At 47.6% G+C, this 15,846-nt stretch overlaps 2 protein-coding genes across 4 annotated transcripts in view; one reads left to right on the top strand and one right to left on the bottom strand.

The window, feature by feature from the left end:
• Positions 1-1,568: 1,568 nt before the first annotated feature.
• On the top strand, positions 1,569-6,988 carry mppe1 (metallophosphoesterase 1). 2 transcript variants are annotated; one of them, XM_029132422.3, is made up of 9 exons: positions 1,569-2,135; positions 2,255-2,363; positions 3,018-3,121; positions 4,095-4,175; positions 4,643-4,751; positions 4,846-4,935; positions 5,749-5,854; positions 5,930-6,070; positions 6,150-6,988. In XM_029132422.3, the coding sequence occupies exons 1-9, from the start codon at positions 1,885-1,887 to the stop codon at positions 6,440-6,442; spliced, it is 1,284 nt and encodes a 427-aa protein (XP_028988255.1). In that variant the 5' UTR covers positions 1,569-1,884; the 3' UTR covers positions 6,443-6,988. The 2 variants fall into 2 exon arrangements, with proteins under 2 accessions (XP_028988255.1, XP_028988258.1); XM_029132425.3 differs by having other exon boundaries at positions 5,732-5,854.
• Positions 6,989-7,431: 443 nt separating this feature from the next.
• Positions 7,432-15,846, bottom strand: part of LOC114844805 (guanine nucleotide-binding protein G(olf) subunit alpha) — a 32,659-nt gene continuing 24,244 nt past the window's right edge. For both annotated transcript variants that reach the window (XM_029132418.3, XM_029132419.3), the window contains exons 6-12: positions 11,924-11,978; positions 11,753-11,826; positions 10,763-10,821; positions 10,431-10,551; positions 10,123-10,253; positions 9,965-10,032; positions 7,432-9,812 (exon numbers count right to left, since the gene is read on the bottom strand). In XM_029132418.3, coding sequence (XP_028988251.1) covers positions 9,666-9,812; positions 9,965-10,032; positions 10,123-10,253; positions 10,431-10,551; positions 10,763-10,821; positions 11,753-11,826; positions 11,924-11,978 — 655 coding nt within the window. In that variant the 3' untranslated portion in view covers positions 7,432-9,665. The remainder of the gene's footprint in view (positions 9,813-9,964; positions 10,033-10,122; positions 10,254-10,430; positions 10,552-10,762; positions 10,822-11,752; positions 11,827-11,923; positions 11,979-15,846) is intronic.

Here is a 15,846-nt window from a genome sequence, read left to right as displayed (position 1 = left end):
GCACCTTACGCTGTAACATTTAGGAGCTCACAGAACTGAAAAGTGCAACTGTAAAGACCAACAACAGCTGATCAGCACCATCCGTTGCAACTGAAGATGCCTCTAGTAGAACCAGGGTCAGAGCGGTGGAGTTAGAAAAGAGAAACAACAGGCAGCAAAGACTCAACATCACCTGAAGGAGAGACACAAAGTCAGTGGTTCAGACGTGCAGTGGTTCCAGTGTGGAGAGAGGGGAACAGCTCAGGAGTGAAGGAGCAACCTACACCCATGGGAGCCCAGCATCATCAGAACCCAGAGAGGGTTCTGATGATGCTGCTATTCTACAACCACCAAACAGTACTAATTAAATAAATATGATTGTAATTTAAATCAGACACTATTAGGAAACTGTCGAAGCAACAAAACCGCACTAACTGTCTGAAATGTGCGCCGTGTGGTCTTGACTGTAAGTGTGTGTGTGTTGAAGGAAGCAGTTGGTCGGTGCTGCCTTTCAACGGAAGTGGTGGATTTACTCAGTGTTTCCTGCACATTCGAGTAAAAGAGAACCAAAAAATTGCTTTACTGCGTGAAAGTGGCTCAGCTCGAGTAAAGACATTGCAAGAAGCAGGAAGCGATCAGCTGTTTGAGAAGAGCACGAGCTGCTTGAAACTGGAAGTAGCCGCCCTTCATATCCTCAAAGTCTGCTTTAAGAGCAGCTGAGCCAGAGAGCACATCTGGGAGGAAGCAGCCGTCACAGTCTCCACCCCTTTGGCCTCCAGAGGTGTCACTTATTCATGACCACAAACAAATGGTACGTCTGAAAAAAGAGAAATGTCTCGTGCTCTGGTCTCGTCTCCAGCTTCCTCATTCTACACAAGTCAAGTCAGGGTCAGGTGGCAAAACTCAACCAGCTGCTTTAGCTCTGATGTCAGAGGTCTCAGCAAACCCAGTTTCCTGCGTGAATCAAACTCTTCCCCGGTTCCAGTTTCAGAGTTGACTGAGCTGCACAGATAAGCAGATTCCTGCTGATTAAGTTGCTGCTCCAAATCCCTTAATCTCATTTGTCTCGTAGTTGTTGGCTCTGTCGCTGGACCGGTGAATGATGGTTTTGGTTGTAGATGTTTCAAAACTTGCTTTGCGCCTGTTTTTCAGTATCACTTCTGCCAACTCCTCAACACTTCTCTCCCAAAATAAAACCCTGCAGTCAAGTTGTCAGGTTTTAGCTGGAGACGGACAGGAAGTGGGTCGTATTTACTGAAGAAATTAACGAGTAGGAGAGAAACTTCCTCAATAAAGTAAATATTTAAGCGTTTTGTAAATGTATCTTTCATGTTTAATTAAAGTGTCTAACAGTATTTGATTAATTAAGGTTTAATGGTCAATTAAATTAACGCTTTAAAGTCTAAGATTTCTGCAGAGGTTTAGTTTATAAGGCAGATGTGGAGACCTGCTGCTTTAGGTAACTTTTCCTGAGGAGTTTACTTATTTGAGGTATTTTAGCTGCTTGACAACGTCACTCAACGTGATCATTTTGCGAACGCTCGCTTCGAGTTTTATTTTGAAAAGCCTCCGGGTGACGTCTTGTCTCCAGCTTCACGGATGTGGGCGCAGAGGAGCTTGTTGCGGCTCGGCGGCAGATCTGTGCTCCGCTGCTCCGTCGCCTGCGCCGTGTTTTCGGTTTAACTCCTCACATCTGTCGTCTGGACCGCGCGGAACTCGAGCCCGTTCGTGCCGAACCGTGCCATGGAGACCTGACGAGTCGGGTCTGGACGAGGTGAAGATGCCTCATGGACCGCTCCATCACCACCGCCACCTCAGCCTCCACCAGCAGCAGAACCAGCACCAGCACCAGCACCAGCGCCCGCGCGCCACTTCAGGGCTTCCCGAACCCCGAATAACGGAGCGATGCCGAGGTTCGGCGTCAGGTGGATGGTCGCGGCGGTGCTGATTCTCGTCGTCGGTGGCGCTTTTTTCTTCTGCGAGTATCTCATCTACTTCCCGACCATCTTCAAGTGCGCGTGGCCGAAGATCAGCCGTGCCCGCGGCGGCGAGGACGTCGACGGCCAGCCGATGGACTCCACGGTCCGCGCCATGGTGCTGTCGGACACGCACCTCCTGGGAGCCGTCGGAGGACACTGGTTCGACAAGCTGAGGAGGTAATCCCCCCCCCCGTTACCATCACAGCCCCCCCCCCCCCTCTCCACGCACGAGCCTGCGGGTGCGATGTGTAAACAAAAACAACGACTAACGCAGACTCGTGTCTCCAAACGCGCAGGGAATGGCAGATGGAGCGCGCGTTCCAGACCGCGCTGTGGCTGCTCAGGCCCGAAATAGTGTTTATTCTCGGGGACATCTTCGACGAAGGCAAGTGGAGCTCGCAGAAGGTAACGGAGAGCTCCCATTTTGTCCCTTCTTGCTTTTGTCTGCTCACCCGCCGTGCTGATCCTCATCATCCTCATCGTCTTCATCACCCTCATCGTCCTCATCTTCCTCATCTTCCACCCAGGCCCGAGAGGCTGCAGGTGTAGAGCTCCAGTGCATCCGTCGTGAAAAACTGCACAAAACTGTTACTGGGTTGTTAAATGGGGGGAGAAGAAGGTGGAGCAGAGAGCGTAGCCTGGCGTGTTCATTATATACACACAAATACAGCTAAAACCCAAGAAGTCCCACTGAGCGGCACCAGCAACAGTGGGAGGAAAAACCCATTAGGATAAATCACCAGGCTCAGAGTGGGCGTCCATCTGCCTCCACCGGTCGGAGGGAGACGGGAGCAACAGGCTTATTATCATTAGGCCCATTCAAGACGAACAGTAGAAAAACAGCAATGAGCCCATTTTCAGCCTGTTGTCGTCTTTGAAACGTGTCCAGAATCGATGATTTCGCCCATCGACGGAGGACGGCGCGGCTCGAGAGCAGCGTCAGAGACAGGCTTCAGTGTGAAGGGCCCGGTGCTGTGACGAAAGGCCGGGGCCGGAGCCCGCAGCAGCGGGTGCAGCCCGGTTTCCAGCCGCCTCACGTGTGTGGTTGTGTCTCCGCAGCACTGGGAGGACGACGTGCGCCGCTTCCACCGGATGTTCAGGCACTCCCCCGACACGGAGCTGGTGGTGCTGGTCGGCAACCACGACATCGGCTTCCATTACGAGTAAGGAGGCCGCGCCGGCCCCTTTGTTCATTGTTCAAGGGTTCCCGGGCTTCGGTTCCGCCCCGCGTCACGTCGGCGCATTTATCAGCTTCCACAGAAATGTCAATAAAGGCCTCACGCTATCACACAGCGGAGCCAGAAAACCATTACAACAAAGGGACTTTGTGCACGTTACGTAAGCTGTGAGGGAACATGTGGTTACGGGCCGGACTGGGGAAGGGTTCTGACATTTGCGGCGTGAACACGGCCCGGCTGGAGCCGCAGGTGCCGGCGAGGACGCGGAGCCCGTGCGCCGCTTATTTACCCTCAGCGAATCCCACCGACAAAGTGATCGTAGGTGGAGGCAGCAGTTTGCTCCAAGAGTAGATGTCAATAGAAACCAGTGCAGCGGGTTTGACCGTGACTCAGGTCGAACCCAATCTGAACTGCAGACACACCTCGGGTGTGACAACATGCAGAACCTGTTTATAGCTTTAAATAACAAGCCGCCGTCGCCTTCACGTCAGCTGTGAGGAGCCTTTTCGCTCATCAGACCTGGAGACGGCGGAAGGGTTTGACGAGAGATGTTAAATCATCACCTTGTTTCCTGGTATTAATGTAAACGCTGCGAAAGATTGAACTGAAAATGAATCATTAAGGGAGCGATGACGTCATCACAGGGCAAAGGCCACAGGGTAATGCAGCCTAAGTCTGCGTATCACTGCTACACAGGTTCTGAGCTCAAGGGTCAGTTTCATCCCTGCTGATGCGTTCTAAGGCAGATGTTGCGTTCACTGCCTCCCCTCTTTAGCGTTAAAAGCAGAAGCACAAACTAATCCCCCGCTGGAGCGTTTGACGGCTGGGATTCAGTGGAGGGGGAGTGATGGGCTCCAACGGGGCGGGTGCAGCAGGAGGCCGGCGGCGCTTACGTAACGCGACGGGCCGAGTGACGCGACGGAGCCGGCGGCGCCGTGACGAGTGTGTGTGTCCACAGGATGGACTGGTTCAAGCTGCAGCGCTTCGAGAAGGTGTTCAACGCCTCCTCCACCAGGATCGTCAGCACCAAGGGAGTGAAGTGAGTGACAGGAGGCCGAGACATGCACACACACGCACGCACACACACAGACGCACACAAGCACGCACACGCACACACACACACACACACACACACACATACACACAGCCAAAGGGCCCCACAAGTGACAATAGGGCCTCACTTTGGTCGAAAAACAGGATTTTGGGCCCCACTCCAATGTAACCGCAAAGACACACACATGCACGCACACACTCACACACACACACAACAACACACACACACACACACACACACACTGCAGGCGAGCATGTGACTCAGCAGCTGACAGGTCACAGGTTTAATCCACTGACTCAGTCTGCACCAAAGCAGACGTGTGCAGAGAAGCCGTGTACTGAAGTCGCTGCTACTGGGAAACATGACAGCCTGATGTAATGATACACATCTGCAGCCTCATGTGAAATAAAATGAATTTCTGTTTGATGGTGCCTGACCTTTGACCCCTCCAGCTTCCTGCTGGTGAACAGCGTGGCGCTGCACGGCGACGGCTGTCCCATCTGCCAGTCGGTGGAGAAGGAGCTCATCAAACTGTCCAGGGACCTCAACTGTTCGCTTCAGGTGGGACACGCGCTCACCCGACCCGACCCGACCCGACCCGACCCGAACCCTGGGCAGAACAGCTGACCGAGTGTTCATGTCGTCCTCCCCGCAGAACCCGCAGAACCCGCAGCCCGGCGGCGGCGCGGCGGACGGCTGTGAAGGCGCGCAGCTCTACCCCCCCACGCCCCCCATCATGCTGCAGGTAACCACGTCTGGGTCGGAGTGTGATCACAATACGAGTCCAGACGGGTCGGGTTCCGCTTAAACGCAGGAAGCACCTCCAGACTGAAAGAGACACAAAACAGCAATGTTCTGGTCTTTGTAGCCTTTGTCTTCACGTTCCTTTGTCTTTTTGTGTGTTTGCTTTTCATCTCTGCTCAAGTCGTTGGTTGTTAATGTTTGATCGGTTTTATCCTGTGGGTTTGTGTCTGTGACGTCGGCTTGTGTGTCTTCTCCTCTACGAAGTTGTGTGTTTCATGTCTCGCTTCCTTTTTAGCTATGAGATAGTTGTGTGTTGTTTTTGTGTCATCACTTTGTGTCTCTCTGCATATTTGTGAAGCAACTGTGTTTTGTGTCTCTGTCGAGTAACGTTGTGTGTCTTTGTGGTCACTCTGTGTCTTTTGTGTCTCTCTAGTCTTGTAGAAATGTTGACCTCAGTCTGAGACACACTCAGGAGCTCGGAGGTCCGCAGCTTTTCTGACTCCATGTAAATATAAACGATTTAACGTATGAATGAATTAAAAGTGCTAAACATCAGTGTCAGTGTTCATAGAATGTGTGCAAACACAACCTCATCCTCATTAAATCTCCTGGAAGTCATTGAAACAGCAGATGTTTGCACAAAACATTCTAAAGCAGCAAATCCTCACATTCCACCACATCAGCAGCACATGAGAATAATTACCGATCGCTCTCCCTGCCGCGTCAGTTGTGCTGCACAGTAAACATAACCCGTGAGCAACGCGAGCCCGAGTAAAGCGCGTGCCTGTGCCCTGCAGCACTATCCTCTGTACAGGGTGAGCGACGCCGGCTGCACGGGGCGGGACGCGGCGCCGCCGGGAGAGCGCCACCTGCTGTTCAGAGAGAAGTACGACGTGCTGTCCAAGGAGGCCTCGCAGCGGGTGAGCGCTCGTCGGCCCGCGGCCGGACGGGACGGCGGGCGCGCGTCTGACCGCTGCGCGCCTTTGTCTCCGCAGCTGCTGCAGTGGTTCAAGCCGCGCCTCGTCCTCAGCGGACACACGCACAGCGGCTGCGAGGTGCTCCACGACAACCGGTACCCGGAGGTGAGCGTGCCGTCGTTCAGCTGGAGGAACCGGAACAACCCCAGCATCATCCTGGTGAGCGCGCACGTGCACACACACACACACACACACACACACACCTGACTGAAGTGATTTGACCCCCCCCCCCCCCCAGGCGTCGGTGTCGCCCAGCAGCTACGCTCTGTCCAAGTGCTTCCTGCCGGAGGAGAGCACGGTGATCGGCGTGTACTGCTCGGCCGGCGCCTGCCTGCTGCTGCTGGTTCTGGCCCACTGCCTGTGGATGAAGGGCCTGCTGCAGTGCCTCAGCCTCTGCCTGCTGGGGAAGCACAAGTCCCTGTGAGCCGCGGCGCCCAGCGTGCACCGGGACGGAGCCGCGGCGCGAGCCTCGGCAGATGCTGCCGGCGTTCGGCCTCTGAACCCGAGCGAATCTGTTCGTACACTTTTTGATTTGTCTGTCGAAATGTTTTGCAGCACTGTGACGAACATAGTTTATGTCTTTGAGAGACTCAGTTAATGACGAGGCATCTGCAGACACAGGGCCACATTGTTGACACTAACCACCAGTGGTGTTTGTTTCACCTTCCTTGGACGTAGCAGGCGGGTGGAGCTTGTTGCTTCAGGAGAATGTTGTTTCCTGAGCCCGACTTCACAACACTTCACCTGTCTGAGTTATTGAAGCGCACACACGAGGCATTAAGACAAATCACACGCATCTGTGGTGTAAATGCGACCTCCGGTCTGAGTGGAGGTCAGACGCGCGTCGGTGCTTCACGTCTCCTCACTCTGATGTTTAACTGTGACCTGGTGTAAACACATGGATCATCTCACTCAGTCTCGTTTCCATTGTTGAAGTCAGATCCAGGTTCTCCTGGTTTTTATGATGCATATCTGAATATATTTATTGCTGACTCTCTGTGCCAAATGTTTGTGAGGGTTTTTGCCAAATTGTTGAAGCGTTTCTGATGAACTGTACATAATAAAGCTGAATCTGAATCTCCGTGTTTTACAGTTTGTAGTGAGGTAGTCAATTATCCAGAGAACAGGAACATGAATTATTACAGCCTCGTGCTTTTAGATTCAGTTTCCAAAACCTGGAGCAGCAGAGACGAGGAACCAGGACCGGTTTGTGTTACTACTGTACTGACATAACAACTGATGACCAGAGCCACTGAATCTGGATAAACTGAGCACATGTTTACTGTGTATAACAAAAGATCCTACATTTGTTTTAGTTGGATACAGTAACATAACACAATTCCTGTCTTCACTGTAGCAGTAGTTGGTTTTAGCGCCGTTTATTCACAAACTAAGGAACCAACAAAACAATAAATCCTACTTCTACTGCATTGGCGTTATTCATCACATTCTAACTGCAGGGCTACGTGGTGAAAACGCCGACGAGCAAGCGAACAAAACAACAAACGTGGACACCAAGATGGAAATAAAGCAAAGTCCTCTAATGTGCCTCTTTATTTAAAGAAAATAAAAATGTCATTTAAATCATCCTCCCAGGCCAAACAAGGTTGTTGCACCTCCAGTCAGTTCACTCTCTGTTGGGGATAGATGTGTACGGTAGCAGAAGAAAAGGCTGATGCTGTTTGTACAAGGAGAAGAGCTTGTCTTGTTGGGTGCTGCTCACACATTCATAGTGCCTGTGCCATTTGTTATGGCTCCAAAGGACCAAAGAATTACTAATATTGCACACTCTCATTTATTCATCTCCATTCTAAACATGCTTTCCTATGTGTGTATGTATACATATTTACCGTATACATACATAGGTATGTACACCTAGGCACACACATAATTAAACATGTATAATTGTACATATATATTTATATAGACCTATAAATTTACATGTACATACATTTATAAAATTTTACACAACGCGCACGCACTCACTCGCGCTCGCTCGCTTCCACTCGCGCACACACACAATGCGTCTGTGAGTCTATGTTTTTTATGTACACATGCGCACAGGCACGCACGTCAGTACAGATCTCAGACACGCTTCATATCGAAAAAACGTTGGTTCCTATTAAAACAACACCAGGTTGCAATTTGGACACTTTCAATGGATTTCCAATGTTTAAAGCTGTGAAATTTAAAAAGAATCAGAGAAGGAAAAAATAAAACTAATAAAAGAAACAAAAGGCATGGCGCTGCAACATCTGGTCTTCACTGCAGGTAAGTGGTTAATTTGCATAATGTATACAGGTTTTTAGGATTTTTCCCTATTTTTGATTTTTTACTAAACAGCATTTCTTTTTTTTTTATAAACCAGAAAAAACTAAACTCTACAGAGAAAGTCCCCTACCCGCAGTCTTCCGCTGCCGATAGAGTTTGACATCAAGCTGTACAGCGCAGTCAAAAACATACTTACATCTGAGCTCATTTACAGGTACAGCCATAATCAAGGCACAAAGATCTACAAGTAGATTTGTTTTTCTTTCAATTAAGTTGTACAAAATAATATTACATTTTACAGTCTGTACAGGATAATTCAACCTTGCACAGTGTACAAGTTAACAAAAAAACTGAACAAAAAAAGAAATAAAAACGATACATTTTTCTCCCCACCACCCTCCCTCCCCTCCCGTCTAAGCTAAAAGGATGGTTTGTGTGGAAAAAGGAGGCAGGTTCGAGTCCATGGAGGCAGCAGGGCTAAGGTGCACAAAGCCTAGTCCCTTTTCCTTCATATTAATCTTTCATCATGTCGTCGTCGTCTTCATCATGGTTCCTGCCCCCTCCCCTTTCACCGTTCACTCCACATGTCTCTCGGCCGCTCGGTCCTCCCTGCAGCTCGGCAAGCTAACATCGTGACAGGGTAATAAATATTGTGATGCTACATTGTGTGTATGCTTCCTCTGAAGAAAAAACAACGACAACAACAAAAATTGTTAAGGAACCTGATGCAAAGTGCATTTATCTCTTCATCCACTCAGCTTCCCCTTCCCCCTTTTCCTCGGCGTCCAGTCACGGGCACGAGCAGACGAAGCAGGTGGGAAGGGGCAACGGGCCAAAAAAACAATAATAAACGGGGGGCGAAGGTCGTCGTGGTGATGCCAGCGTGAACTAGCAAGTGACACACAAACATAGACCCATACATGCACTCGATCTCTCTCTCTCTCTCTCACACACACACACACACACACACACACACACACACACACACACACACACACACACACACACACACACACACACACACACACACACACACACAAGGTGTGGTTTATTTTCCCACGCCCAACAGCTCAGGTCCGATGGCAGGTCCAAAAAAAATTTAAAAAAAAAAGGACACACAAGGGGCAAAAAAAAAGAGGTAGCCCAAGGCTTAGTGGAATGACAAATATCAAGGCATTCAAAAGGAAAAAGAAAGAAAAAAAAAAGAAGCACGCAACAACATTGTTCCCCAGTGTTCCTTTAAAGTCATTAAAATGGGGACGAATCTGTGAGAAAAAAAAAGTAGAAAAAAGCTAAGAAGTTAAGAAGAGGAAGAGGATTTGACACACTTCAGTAGTACTTCATAGTCCTCGACAGGAGGGGTGCTCAGGGGTCGTTGAGGGAGGAGTGGAGTATGGGAGGAAGAAGAGGGGGAGGAGGAAGGGTTTGTCAAGGATGCAGAATGGTGGAGAAAAACACAGAAGGCTGACGGAGGAGTCTCCCATCACAAGAGTTCGTACTGCCGCAGGTGCATTCTCTGGATGATGTCCCGGCAGTCGTTGAACACCCGCCGGATGTTCTCTGTGTCCACGGCACAAGTGAAGTGGGGGTAGCAGTAGTGTCTGCCGTCGCCGCTTGCAGTGCTGATCCGCTGGGGGAGGAGACGAGACCAACATTATGTTACCGGGGGAGAGAGAGAGGCCCAGGGTTCATTCACTGTTCTTTGATCTTCGAAAGCCACATCGTAAAACTGGCCACACTGTCATCTGATAGCAATCAACTGATCATCATTCATCTACTTACAAGAAACTCATCTCGGATGAAGAATTTAGCTCTCGTCACTCTTGGGTCTTCGCCGGGTTCAGGAGTTGCTGAAAGACCAGCAGAATAGAGGTTAAAAGCTGCAATGGCATCAGAGGCGAGCGGGCGTGTGGGTCCCTGTCTGTCTGTGGACCACTAACCTTCATTTGGTATGGTGTAGCGAGCATATTCAGGGAAGTAGTCTTCAATTTTGGATTTTCCAGCTAATACCTTCTCAGCCAGCATGTCCTGCTTGTTCAGGAATAATATGACCGAGATAGTGCGTAACCATCTGAAACACAAGCATGTGAATGTCCATTAGAAAAGCCCTAAATTAAAATAAAGTGATAGAGGAGGAGTATGTAAAAAAAACCAGACAGATGAAAGTTGAAAAGGTCACAGGATGTGAGATACAGCTCCTAATCAAAAAGTGTCATCGTTGAGGGTCACACAGCTACGTTTGTCTCACCTGTTGTTCCAAATACTGCGGAAAAGGTCCAGAGCTTCCCGTAGCCTGTTGGTGTTATTGTCTTCCCTTATTACCATGTTGTAGCTGCTGCTGGCCACCACGAAGATGATAGCAGTGACGTCTGGGAGGAGGAGACGTACTCCATCAGGACTCATACTCACAGCTAAGAAAAGTCAAAGCCTGCTCCACATACACTGGTTCTAACTGTTATTTTAATGAATGTAGACATTAACAATATTTTAGACTGACTGAGGGGCGATTCTTTCTCTGGGCAACGGGTGATTTTATTTCTCTGTCATACTGGGACACACACACATAAACAGGCAACTCACCATTAAAGCACTGGATCCATTTTCTCCTTTCATCTCTCTGGCCCCCAACATCAAACATACTGTGAAGGACACAAAATATTGTAACACACTGCAAAAACACCAACTGCTGCCCTCTTGTGGTCACATGCTGTTGATGCGTCGGGTAGACCAGGACAGAGAGCATCAGGTACTCTATAGAACAAGTGAACCATCAACTAATATATTAATTCTAAGAAGAAGTGGGTACCAACTTCGATGGAAGTCATCAAAGCAGAATTACAACTGCACAACCTGCTGGAGAGTCATGTCCTAGAGCGGCATTATCCATCACATGGGATGATATAATTTGAAACAAAGGTTTGTTTCAGATTGTGAAACAAGCCTGTTGTGTCTGGAGAAGGCGGGTCATTTTCTGACAATCAAAGAAGTTACAAAACATTTACTCTACTCTTTATCAGCGTTTTTATAACTGAAGCCAGTACCTACTGCGTCAGACATCACCAGCCAGACTCCCGTTACATTTGCCTCAGCTTCCAGCAACTGAGGACGCTGGGGTTTAGAGTTTTTAAGTTCAGGGGCACAGGGCACGAACTCATGACATTTCAGGCAGGTAACACAAGGCTGTGGTATATAAAGCACTCAGAGCCACAAGCGACATCTGAAAACTACGATATTTGGAGCAGTAATGACGCGAAAAAAGAAACAAAGCAGTGTTTTTACAGAGCCAATCATTGGCAGAAAGAGGAAAACGCCCGGCAAATTGGCTTTTCAGCACTGGGCGACAGATTTAGGAAACGTTGCTGCAAAACACAGAATGTAACACCGGATGTGAACAGGAGAGAACATTTCCTTCACAGGGTGTGTGTCTAATCCATTACTTTTAAAAGTCCTTCTATTAAAGCAGGACTTTGACAACAGTGATGTCTATGGGAGACTTTTCTCAGGGTTTATGGTTTATGGCTCAAATGAAATGTAGCTGAATGGAATTAAATGTCCTTGGCAAGAACTTACTGAAAGTTCACTTTATCTACTTGGAACCTCGTCTCAAAAATCCCTGAAGTTAACACTCGGCAGCGTAGCAGGTCCTGTAGAACATGACAAGAGAAGAGAAAGCAGCTCAGAGGAACATATGGCTTCGTGGTGCATAGCTCTTATGTTGATCAGATGAGCAGGAAAACTCACCTGGTCTGTTGGTGTGTAGTCACTTTGTCTGACAGAGTCAATTCTGTCCAGGAAACTGCAAACAAAGAAAAAGAGCAGGCTCAGATTATGAACTATGCATTTCTATTACTAACATATAACAATTTATTGTCCCCATTCAGTAAAACCAACAAAGAATCTACAATACCTCCATAAAAACACTCAACAATAGACAAAACTAAAGTATTAGCATTGAGTCACAGCTCAGGCGCCATGTCTGAGTCCTTACAGCCTCAGCAGGCCGGTGTTAGGACAGCCAGTCGCCACAAGAGGGCAGGGCTGCTCAGTCCGGGCTATTTTGGTCTGTCTCTAGCCAGAGTATTACATAAGGCGGTGATTGTGGAGGTTAGACAGCTCGCTGTTGCCCTCTCTTCACTACTGAGACAGCATGTGCGGCAGTAGGAGCAGCAGCAGGGACTGGGCCTCTCTGCAGCACGGCAGGCAGGCTGAGGACACAGAGGCCGGGGACGCGCGGCCACACAGGCCCAGGGACCGTCCCAGAGCCCGAAACACTGCAAAAACACAGTCCTAACAGGAGAACAGCTGTAATGTGACTCGTGTGTTCTACATACACACATAAATTAAACCATTAGGCCAAAAGAGTCCTTGAACTGATTTACTATAGGTCCATCAGTGTCTATTCTATGGCTCCAAAAGAACGGGGTCGAAGAATAAATAAACACTGTTGACAGTACTACTGCTACACTACTGGAGTCAGAGTTGATTGAATTACTAAAGTATATTTAAGCACAAAAGGCAAAATGGGATCATTGCAGCTGTACAATCGTGGGAATGAAATGTGTGGCCCACAACTAAACATATGTTCAACCCCAGTAGAGGAGATCTGGGTGTAGGCGGTGATCCTTGAGAGGCACCAGCCCATACTTGAAGTTGGTGAGTCTGGTATGTAGGACACAGATGTGGAGCAAACGTCTAACCATCCCTCGTTTTTTCCCCAAACCATCTGAGGCTTCAGGACGTCACAGGTCAAGACAAGACAGACGCAAGAAACCTGATGCACACAATATTCATCAGCTGGGTTTGAGTTTCTGTCTGATTCCAACCAGGAATAGCCGATGCCCGATTCAGTCCCTAAAAGTAGCACACCCACTGAATATTAAATAATTGAGAATAAATGGCCTTTTATGAAGCATTAGGTAACAGAGACACTGCTCATGTGCTCTGACAAATGTTTTATCACACCAACTGTATTTGTGCTGCATTCAGGCCACTCAAAAGAAGCAAGGCTATTCCTGAAAGACAAGACAATCTCACAGTTCAGGGACATGGAGAAGATGAAACCACTGTATGACCAAAAACACCAACATGTGGAAAAGGAATTAAAATGAATATCAATGAAGTAATTTCTGCTTCCCACAAAAACAAGTTAGATTAAACTATACAGCACAGCATTAGTATAAAACTAGCTTTCTACACTCACTCTTCTGCTCTCTAAACTTGTTTTATTATCTAGTGGTTAAATGTTTAATCATTCTTTTAGTTAATGTTTATAAAATGAGCACATCAGTCTAAAGTAACCACGTTTAGCTCCACACAGCATCTTTAATTTGTTTTTTTACTTCTAAGCCAAGCAACCGTGAACCGAAGGACCTCTGAACCTTAGCCTCTCTGGACACAGAGGATTCTGACAAGTTTATGACCACTAGTGGTAGCTCTATAAAAGATGCTTTGATGAACAGGTACACATATTTTTCATATCTTGTTTTAGGGCTGTGCGATATGACAGTATTGATAGTGTGTGCAGATAAAGGGAAACGTCGTCCGTTTTGAAAGAACGGGTACTTGCCAACAAGATAAGGACTCGACTTAGTCAGCGAGTGAAGCAGGGCGTCTTCTGTGGCCAGCAGGTTATTTGGTTAAGAACATATGGACATGGACCAGAAACAAGGGGGACTCACTAAAACACAGTTAATTATAACACTACAGATCAGACTCAGTCAAATACTCAGTAAAGTACAAATGCAGAACTCGAACGTTACAAAAGAAAAAACAGGACAAAACGTCCTGAAGGCGAGATAAACGTTGCTATTCTAGATCAGAGTAGTGTCCACTTTACTGTACTGTTGTCAGGACATGGAATAACTAGAAGTTGCCAACTTGTAAATAGTAAGAGAAACAATAAAATATTTCCCAAGAAAACAAACAAAGAATGAAAAAAGGAAGACAAGACTAAACGCTGATATCGCTATGATACAACTGTATTTGTAACGATACGACTTCTAACTGACTTTTCTAATCTTTTAACTATTCACCTTGTCTTTACAAAGCAAAAGGCTGATAAACTACAAACTCAAATCTTGGAATTTAGCATTTAAAGTAATTAACAAGCAAGTAAGAAATTAATTAAATACTTAATAGATGACCACTTGTGTTTCAAAACACCCCCCATCCAAAAACAAAACACAAAGCATCTCAACATGAAGCAATGCAGATATTTGGCTTTGAAGTCATGCAGTCTGATGGTTCAAGATCCAAACCACACATTTAATTAAATGTGTTTGTCATTTTGTGCTCCTCTGAAAGCGAGTAGCAGACCATCAGACCATACTTAAACACATATACAGCCTGTATGTGATTAAAACAACACTGGCACAATATCCAAAAGCTCAGCCTTCGTCCCATCACTGCAGCATTGTGGGAGTATTTTTAGTCAGCTTTCCTCGCCGAAACCTTGCGAGGTTATAATTACTGAGCACTTTGTGACTGCCATGTGACAGAAGTAGTATTGGTAGAGGACCGGAGAGCCAAATATAGTTCCCTTAGCCAGAGAGCAGCCACAAAATATAACAAGGATCCAGGAAAAATGTGGTAAGATAACATTGACTACCGAGTGGCCTTCCAGATAGCGCCTTATCAAATGGTTTGGGTGCACCTTTCAGTCACTACAGCTGTTTGGCTGCAAACAGGCAAGCTGCGTTTCAGATCCAGGGAATCTGTGGTTTGCGTTGGTTTCATTAGTTTCCTTCCCAAACTAAAATCACAATTTGATGAGGTCATGCTGGGCAACAATGGACAGTTCTTACTATGGTTCATACATGGAAAACTACTGTACGTGTCTTTGTTTTTCCTCTAGATTCTCCTACTGTCCTAAACTGCATCACTCCAGCTGTAGTTACTGACTTATCTTTCTATCCTTGCACCCGCCCACACACCCAAATGCCTTTTAGTATTCCATGACGATTTGCTCCGCACTGACAGGTTAAATTTAAAAATCCACTACTCTCTCTGCTACTACGGTCTCTCCCTTTGTGTCTGCGGGCCCGGGTTGTCTCTGAATTTAACCAAAACACATTGGCCTCAATGTGGCCAGCCTGTGGTATTGTGTATAGGCTTTGTTCTGGACAGCATCACTTGACTTGGCTCCGTTTTTCAAAGCCTCAGACTGAATGACAGAAAAACTGGATCCAGAGAGGCGACCGGGTAATTCGTTCTAGTCAACTAGGTGCTAGTTAGTTGGATACAAAGACTACTGTTAATGCTACAGTCAGTTTAAAGTCAGCCCCACACACAATGGAGGCTGAGGGGCACATCCACGTGGTCCAGGTCCCATGTTGCTGCCCACTGGGCTTAAATATGGGCCGAGAGAACACAGTGGTGGTGGTGGAGCAACACTTCATACCAAGGACACCGGTCACCCAGCTCCATGGGGTCCTCTCCCTTAACCAGACCACAGAAAGTCCTGTGCCACAAGAGGCGTCAATACAAATACAAGGTACAAATAGAGTAAATACATGTATTGCTAAATAAACAGCAGATGTGAGTATATACTGAGTGACTAGCAAGCATGTACAAGAGTAAGAGACTGTAAAAAGAGCACGTTCTGAAATATTGGCTGGAAAGAGTCACCCCCAGCAGATGAGCAGCCCTCATGCCAACAGTAGCAC

The sequence above is a fragment of the Betta splendens genome, chromosome 17, assembly GCF_900634795.4.
Source record: "Betta splendens chromosome 17, fBetSpl5.4, whole genome shotgun sequence".
NCBI lineage: Eukaryota > Metazoa > Chordata > Actinopteri > Anabantiformes > Osphronemidae > Betta > Betta splendens.
The sequence above is the reverse complement of the archived record's forward strand: the minus strand, read 5'-3'. Positions and strand labels throughout refer to the sequence as shown.

Excerpts from the sequence above, each read along its gene's own strand:
- mppe1 (XM_029132422.3), top strand. The coding sequence starts at position 1,885 with ATGCCGAGGTTCGGCGTCAGGTGGATGGTCGCGGCGGTGCTGATTCTC. Across the intron at positions 4,936-5,748 it reads CGCCCCCCATCATGCTGCAG|GGTGAGCGACGCCGGCTGCA; the intron begins GTAACCACGTCT and ends TCCTCTGTACAG. Across the intron at positions 6,071-6,149 it reads ACAACCCCAGCATCATCCTG|GCGTCGGTGTCGCCCAGCAG; the intron begins GTGAGCGCGCAC and ends CCCCCCCCCCAG.